The sequence below is a fragment of the Neltuma alba genome, unplaced genomic scaffold (genome assembly GCF_004799145.2).
Source record: "Neltuma alba isolate B1F8T4 unplaced genomic scaffold, ASM479914v2 tig00010901_pilon, whole genome shotgun sequence".
Classification (NCBI taxonomy): domain Eukaryota; kingdom Viridiplantae; phylum Streptophyta; class Magnoliopsida; order Fabales; family Fabaceae; genus Neltuma; species Neltuma alba.
In genome coordinates this window covers 1034569-1043731 of record NW_021635684.1, presented here as the reverse complement: position 1 = coordinate 1043731, position 9163 = coordinate 1034569, and the positions used below count along the sequence as shown (strand labels likewise).

The 9163-nt window shown below is 31.1% G+C and overlaps 1 protein-coding gene across 1 annotated transcript; it reads left to right on the top strand.

Moving 5' to 3' along the window:
• The first annotated feature begins 6802 nt into the window (after positions 1–6802).
• LOC114759810 (uncharacterized) lies at positions 6803–7282 on the top strand. Its single transcript, XM_028949059.1, has one exon. The coding sequence runs from the start codon at positions 6803–6805 to the stop codon at positions 7280–7282; it is 480 nt and encodes a 159-aa protein (XP_028804892.1).
• Positions 7283–9163: the final 1881 nt, after the last annotated feature.

Below are 9163 nucleotides of genomic sequence, written 5' to 3'. Positions count from 1 at the left end.
GCACGAAATTCCCATCTGATTTAGGGGAGAGATGAGCTCATCAATGCTATCAAAATATCCCATCTACCACAATTAATGAAGAGCCAAGTGTCATAAGCCTACTTAGTCTTGCATTTTCTCTTTAATTAACGTAATTCACATTGTAATTAAATTCCAAAGTCAAGATCCTCTCCATTGGTAGCTTGACACTTGGAAAGCTCTAATTATCATCCATTAAAGGCTTGACAAGTGGTAGCTTATGGGCCAAGTAAAGTGCAAGGCTCTAATCAACACTTTATCGGTGCACTTTTACTCCGGGTTTAACTTCTTTTCTAAAATTACAGTGCTCTGGCCTCTGTAATTATTTTCTCTCAGATCCATAAATTATTCTCCTTATTTTTATCTTCCCAAATTGCCCTCTTTGTCTCAAATTTAATTTCCCAATAATTAAATAAAAAGAAAAACTATTTTCCTTCTCTTTAGTGATTTTTCCACTTTTCCAAAGAATTGGGAAAAAAATCCTGGATACTTGAGGGTCTTCTTTTAATTTCATAATCTCTTATAATTCCTTAGGATTTCATAGGAATTTTCTTGGGATTTTATCCTTCTAAATATATTTATTTGGAATTTTCCAAATAAGGACCTTAAATTAGCTTAAATTGCCCTTAAATTCCTTTGTAATTTCTCTAAGGGCAAATTGGTCATAAAACCAATTTTATAATTCCATATAATTCTCAAGGAACCTTTTCCTTATTTTTTCTTAATTTTCTGAGACTTGGAATTATTTTTCCCTCATTTACTCTTGACCAATTTTCCTTAATTAGTCAAACTTTTCATAATTGGCTTGGAAAATTATAATAATTATTTTCCACCCAAAATTCTTCTATTACTCCTTGTCATTTTTGACCCTTAATTATTTATGAATATTCCTATTTCTCAAATACCATATTTCTGGATGTGACATGCTTCAATATATGTTGTTACAAATATGTTTCATTATGGCTTTTTTGATTCTCTCTTATCTTGCATGGTTATGTATGAGTATGGAGTTGACTTTGAGTTGCAATGGACTAATTGCATTGATCATTTGCAAATGGCACATTAGGAGGGCTTAATGATGTTTTCATTAATGAAATTCATTGATTTAAACATTGGACTCAATGAGTCATTGAGGTTTTTATGCAATAAAGCCTAATGATTTTTATAAAACTCCAATTATCTTAGGTAAATTATGATTGCCATCAAAACCGTTGTTAAGAGATTCCCTATCATCCATTTCCATCTATTGTCCATTTTATATAAAAGTACTAAAAATATAGTAGCTTAGATTTCATTTTATTGTACTCATCTAGTTATAGTTCAAATTAATTTTGAAACCAAAACCATTTTCCTGCATTACATGGCATTTAATCTAGTTTAGGACATCAATAAAGGCTCCTCAAAGTGAGACGACCCAAGGTTGCATTATGTTACATCCCTTGGTTAAATAGTTGATTGAGAACCCTAAAGCGTAGCACGACAAGGTTCTTCTTCAAGTAAGCTTTGACTTATAAAGCCCAATTGAGGACTTTGAAGGTGGGGATATTGACAATACCTTTGTAATTCCTGTAACAAAGATTCACGAACAAACCAGAGGTAATTCAATATTGCCTAAACCAATTTGTCATGTTCTTTTCTCTCCTCAACAAGTGCCTTTTGAGGAAAATAATAGCGAGTCATATATCATGGAACTACTGGTAAAAGAAGAAAATGCCCCTTCTGAAGCTTTAATGCTCTGCAAATTGCAAGGGTGTGAAGGTATCTTAATTGAGAAATTAAAGAAAGCTTCCCTAAAAAGGAAGATGGGAGATGATTGGGATTTTTCTTAAGCCAAGAAAATCAAAGCAAGTGTTGATGAGGAGTATGTTGTGGAAGCAGAGGCCAAGTGTTTTGAGAAAATAAGAAGGGCTAAGCATAGGCACTAGAGTTACAAGGGGTAGATACAACTTAATAAAATTGTAAAGGTGTCTGTGAAGGAAGTTTGTTTTGGTTAGAAGTTTGATTTGCTAGCTTCAATTTCAAAAACTTTTGAATTTGCTGCTAAAGGCCATGAATCTTTTAGGATGGAGCTATAAGGGGTTGGGGTCTCTTATGTTTGGCAGGAATCTCCAATTCATGTGTACTAAGTATAGACCTACTTTGGTTTTCCTTTTAGAAACCAAAGTTAACTTTAAGAAGTTTGATCAGTTGAGACGTGGGCTGAAGTTTAGTAATATGCAATATGTTTTTTTAGTTAGATTAAGTAGAGGTTTGGTTGTTTGGTGGTAGGAGGGATCAAATTGCAAATTTTATTGGCAGAAAAGAACTTGATTCACGTAAGAGTTGTTGGAGGAATGGAGCCAGTAGTGGGATTTATCTCATTGGTTTATAGAGCCCTGAATGATCAGGGTAGAAGGGCCTGGTGTAGAAAGCTAACTTAGCTCAACGAGGGGGTGACTCACCCATGGCTTTGTTTTAGAGAATTTAATGATCTGCTCTTTGATTTTAAGAAAAAAAGGTGGTGTGGCTAGATTAATGTCTTATTTTGACAACTTTCAATGCTTTATGACTTGTTGCAACATGATGGATTTGGGATGCAAAGGAATGCAAGATACCTTGTCAAATGAGCGTTTATTGGAGTAAAATGTAAAGGAGCACTTGGATAGGGTTGTTTCCAATAAATCTTGGCATGAAGTTTGTCCTTCTGTATAGGTCTGTAATCTTGAATCTATAGGCTTTGATCACTCTCCTCTCTTGATTTATCCTTCTTTCTTTAGTGTTAAATGTCCTAGAGATTTTAAATTTGAGATGTTTTGGGTTGAATATACAGATTCTGATTCGTTGTTGTCTACTTACTAGGATAATAGAGAATTGTTGGAGGATAATGTCGTCCAAAGTTTTACTAGAAGCCTTGATAGGATTCGTGAGGTTTTGAAAGAGTGGAGTAAAAAAGAATTCCCCAATAATCATAAAGAACCTGTTATTTCGATGATGAGTCTTAAAGATTGTTATGAAGGTATCCGAATGACTGAGAGGGTTGAGGAGGCTAAGGTTATTATTGATCAAATAGAGGTAATTTGGGTAAAGGAAGAACAATATTGGTATCAACGCTCAGGGCTTAATTGGCTTACGGTTGGGGATATTAATACTAAGTTTCATAATGTCACCAGGCAACATAAAGCAAGGAATAGAGTGGTTCGGTTAAAAGATTCCCTTGATATCTAGACTAATGATATGAAAGAAATAGAGGATTGTTTTATCAATTTTACCATGATTTATTCACCGGTTCAAGCAATAAGGATTTTTGCTTTGTTGGGTTACATTGAGCCTAGTGGTTGAGCGAGATAACCAAATGCTAATTCTTCCTATATCGGATGAGAGATAAGAGTCGCAGTGTTTGAGCTTGGCAAACTCAAGGCTCCAGACCCTAATGGCTTTCTTGGACTCTTCTACCTGCACTCTTGGAAAACCATGGGCCCTTCTCTCTATTATATGGCCAAGGGCTTTTTCAGTGATACTCATGAGCTGGACATGTGTGCTTTAAATCACACTAATCTAGTTTTAATCTCAAAAATTGACTCTCCTGAATTTGTATCCCACTTTAGACCTATTGGCCTTTGCAATTTTTGTTACAAAGTTGTTTCTAAGATAATTGCTAATCGGATGAGGTCAATTATGCCTAAGATTATTTTTGAACAACAACGTGCCTTTGTCCCCGGACGTCTTATCTAGGATAACATTTCATGGTTCATGAGGCTTTCCACCTATTAAAAAGTGCTAGGAGTCATGAGTATGATATGGCTGTGAAAATAGGCATGAATTTTACGAGTTGTAGTATCTTAATGGTTTCAATAACTATATTTATGATTTACTGACATGAATTAGAGCAAGAGACTATATAAATTGAATTCCTATTTTAAACATGTAATTTCCTATTTCAAATTTGTAATTATCTATTCTTCACTTGTAATTTTCTATTTCAAACTTATTATTTCTTATTGCATACTTGTAATTTCCTATTTCATACTTATAATTTCTTATTTGAAACTTGTTATTTTCTATTACAGACTTGTAATTCCTTATTTTAGGCTTGTTACTTCTTATTTTAGACTTGTTATTTTCTATTATAGACTTGTAATTTTCTATTTTAGATTTGTGATTTCCTATTTCAAACTTATTATTTTCTACTGTAGACATGTAAATCCATATTTTAGACTTGTCATTTTTTTATTACAGATTTGTAATTTTCTATTTTAGATTTGTTATTTCCCATTATAGACATGAAATCCTTATTTCAAGCTTGCAATTTACTATTTCAAACTTATTATTTTCTATTACAGACTCTTGATTCTTTATTTCAAATTTGTAATTTTCTATTCTAAACTTATAATTTCTTATTATCGACTTGTAATTTTTTATTTCATATTTGTAATTTTCTATTTCAAGCTTTTTTTTCAAATTCACAAAAAGGCTTTTTTTATCTTTTAGGCAACATTTCATAATTCATATTTAGGACTCAGTTTTTTGCTGTTGTTAGTTCTAGAACTCAGATTGCAATTTCATAATTTTCAAGGTCTTTTATTACAATTTTCTCTAACTGTAAAGCTTGATGGTATAATCATAAATTATATTCCATGTGAGCCTTTTGGCAGGGCAGCTTTTGGTTAATTTACTTAAAATAATTAATAGAACCAAACAGTCCCACCTTGTCTCTTCTAAATCACACTTTTGATCCCTTATTCGTTCACTACAAAAAATTAAAAAATAGTGACAAAATTTTAATTCGTCACAAATTCCATCACTAAAAAAAAAAAAAATCAAAGACTTGAATTTATATTGAGTACTTTTGAAAAAAAATATTTTAGACTTCTGGATATTACTTAATTTCCCTTGAAACTATATTACATTTTCTAATTATGTCTTCATTGAATTTTCTTCTTCTATATATGTAGTTAATACTATGTAATAAAATTCAGGCATTATTACCAAAACTGAATTTTAAATGGAGATAATTTTTCTAAGGATGTTATTTGAATAAAAAACAGAATGAATTCAGTTTTAATCTCAATTGTGTCTTTTGTTTTTCTTCTTCTTTTTGAGATTTCTTAATAATAACCAATTCTTCTGTTATATTATGGCATCTTTATTTGCTTTACAACCTTTTGATTACTCACCCCCTTGGGAATTATTTACATGTGAATATGGGAAAATTAGGAATAAATCCATCATTAAAATTTTAATTGGCAAATGGAACCTAGGATGATTGATTGCACAAGGGAAGACTAGTTGCACACAAAGGATGATAACTTGCACGAAGGGAAGATAGTTTGCACAAATATTATTTGGATATAAGAAATTAGTTTGCACATAGAGAAGATGACTTGCATATAAAAAAAATTTCATTTGCACAAAGAGAAATTGAGTGGCACATCACACAAAGGAAAATTATTGCACACAAGAAAAGATAAGTTGGACACAAAGAAGTTAAGCTACACAAAATCCTTAGGTCCCATTTCCCAATTAAATTTTCAATGGGGGATTTATCACCAATTTTCCCTTTGAATATTTGCTTTTCGCTCAAAAAAAAATTGAATATTTCTTCACTTGTTTAAGGCTTTCTTCTATATATATATATATATCCATAAATTTGTTACTAACTTAAGTCATATCCATTTCAATCGGTCTTTGGTTGTGTCACTATAACTTCAAATCATTGATCAAAGAGCGGTGTTTCAATTTTCATTATTACAGTTTCTCTAAAGATCTTTCTGTGCGTACAAATTTAATCTTCAGTAGATTAAACTAAAAGCATCCTTTCTAGATTTAAATTTAAAATTAAAATAATAAAAACATGCGTTCGTACTCTCTCTCATATATTTAAAGACACACACACACACGATATGTTCAGTAAAAAAGGCCATACTTTCCTAAACATGTGTCGTTGACAAATTTACCCAACTCTACCTTTATTCTTTTCAGCATGACGGAGAAGCCTAATGTTGACCAGTGCATATTTATTATCTTCCGTCCTTAATATAAGATCCAATTGATCAATTGAATAAATTAAAAAATTACTAAATTACTTTAACTTATTTATATTTATCATTTTTTTAAAACTAATTTGTCTCACTTATAAATTGATATATAATCTAATAATTTACATAATTATTTTAGAAAGCTCATATAGCATATGCTATTATTAAATAACTTAGTAACTTCTTTAATCTCTCTAAATTAGTTAATTGGGTTTGGAGAAAAGGAATCAAGTCGAGTAATATATATGACCCATTCCCAATCTCCGTACTTGCTTGCATGTCACTAATATTATGAACATTCCTTATATCATCATTAAATTGAATATCATATAAACAAAAAATGCCGACTTGCATTGTGTCTAGAAACTAATTATATTACTATCTCTAACAACTAAATATACATTAAATAACAACCAAAACATTGTCCCACTAGCGTGTGCTTACGTTGACTTCGTTTCCCTTATTTCAACGATCCAAAAGCTCCAATAGAAAGTGAAATCCCAAGTTTTAAAAAATATATTATTCATATTCACCGACAACCTAATATTGTCCATTAGTAGGTCTTGAAACCGATCGAGTCGTTCCATTTACCAAAACCCTTTGAACATTTCTTCTTGCTAATATAAATATATCTCAGCTTTATATTGTGAAGATCTAGATGTTGCTAGCAAATTAGCATAGAGGAAAATATGACAAGTCCCTCAAGACCTTCTTCTTCATCATCTTTAATGATTTTCCCTGAGAAATTAGTGAGGAGGGAATTGTCTAATATGTCCATTATGGAAGCTTATTATCATGGAGACAAAGCTGCTTCTGTGCCTTTTGAATGGGAATCTGAACCAGGTACTCCTAAGTTCAAATCTAGAGATCCTTCTCTTCCTCCTCTCACTCCTCCTCCTTCTTACTACTACAACAACAAAACTTCTAATAAGTCCAAGAAAAGCAACAAGCCCAATAAGAAAAGCTCTTCTTCTAACCCTAATAATATTCTGCGAACTTTTCTCGTTAGGCGAGCCACCGGGAAACAGCCTCCTCTTCCTTCACATCCTTCATCATCATCATCTACTTCTTCTTCTTCGTTCTCATTGTCATCGCCGGCTTATTTTTCAGCACCATCTTCTCCGGCGATATACCCAAAGAAGAGTGAGGAAGAAGAAGACCTGTATGATGTGGATCTTCACAATACTCCTAAATGGCAAGGAGGGTGTTCTTTCTTGATTAAGAAGGTGCTACACATGGATTTTCTGTGATATATATGTGTATGTATGAGATTTAAGTTTTGAAGGCAGATTTGTACATGCATGCCTTATGCATGAAGGACTGAACAAATGATGCAGCGTTTGATATATTACGGATTACAGATAGTTATTATATCATTGATATTTGTCTCCTATTCTTACTTTCCTACCTCAGAAGATTTTGTTTTTCATTTTAGTCTTCGTCAAGCTTAAATAAATGCGTGTTTGTGTGTGTCTGTAACAGGGATGATTTGTAGTGTTTTGAGAAACACATTCTTAAGTTATGATAGAAATGCGCGCTAAGAAAGAGGTGATTGTAATTTTAAACTTGATTCTTTTGTCAAAAACAAGAAAATGTATTTTCAAAAACATACATTAAATTGTAAAGTAAGGCGTGACATAAAGCTAAAATTGACTAGACATAAAGTAAAACAACATTATTTAAAGCTAAATAAAATGACTTAAAGTAAGGATGACTTATACATGACTTTTTAAAAAAGTTAAATGTACACATAAGATAAAAGATGCATATAAAATAAACTACTCTGTTTTTTGTACAAATGAAAAAAGGAGCCTGAATATTATCTAAGAAAAACTTCTATTCTTATTTAAAACCTATGAGCCAAGGCTATAAGTTAATTTATTGGCCACCGTAGCAGTAATAATATAGCTATACAAACTCTGATTATTAATATAAAAACCAGTTTAACATTCAGTTTGATCCTAAATATAAGAATCTTATTCACTTTATCTCTTATATTTGTACATTTTTTCCCAAGGTAACTTTTGTACTAGTTGCACATATTAAATATTTTATTAAGTGGTAATTCTAACTAATACATATAACAAGCAAGAATGTTTTAAGGAAGACAACACAGATTTATTACAAATAATAAATTTAACTAATTTTTTTAATCTATTCAAATTAGTCAAGTAGCTCTTACAGGGTGTTTGGGGGAAACCAAAATATAGTTTGGAGAGAATAGCTTCCAGAGGAAAGCAATTATTTTGAGAATAGATTTTGTGGGAAAAAAAGTGATTTTAATAAACTGAAAATATTTAGATAGTTGTTATTAGAATCACTTTTATTAGTTGCAAATTAGTAAGAACATAAGTTAATATGATAATTAAATAAAACATATATTTTAATTTATATTTTTGTATGAAATAATAAATTTATAAATAGATATTGCTTACATATCTTCTCGTTTCTTAACATATTCGATTTTGCAAAATTTAATTAATTTAAATTTATTTGGTTAACCACCCAATAGCTTAGATTATCACGCGATTCTTTTTTCTTTTTTTTTTATTCATGAAATTTTTGAAAAGGGGTTGGGTTTACCCACGATCCAAGGGCAGGGCGAAATCTCCTTTCCTCCTAGGTCATAACAATGTTGGGCAAGGTGAGCCGTCAATTACCCTCAGGCGTTTACCTAGGCACCCAAGAGCTGGTCATGTTCTGGATATTTGTAGATTAGGAACCTTTAATGTGTTACTCTATCTTGTTTTTCCTGGGTGTGTTATAATAATTTTAGAAAATTAAATAACCAAATATAAGGCCAATGTTGTACCATATGAGAACCAGATAACTAATTTACAGGTATTAAGAAAATTACTTAAAATAGTTATTTGCAATAAATGGGTATTATTTTCTCCAAAATATCCTTGTTAATTATATGCATTAAAACTACTATTTGATATTGTGATGTGAAATTATTGTGGGGACTTTTTAAGTGAATTGGGGTCTTATATTTAACACAAAATTGAATCTTTAATTTAACTAACTCTTATATTAAGAATAAGTTGATGTGAAGTTATTAATTTAATGTTTTTAGGGTAAAATTAATAACAATATGTAGAATATATTATCAATAAAAATAAATAAAAAAT

Excerpts from the sequence above, each read along its gene's own strand:
- LOC114759810 (XM_028949059.1), top strand. The coding sequence starts at position 6,803 with ATGTCCATTATGGAAGCTTATTATCATGGAGACAAAGCTGCTTCTGTG.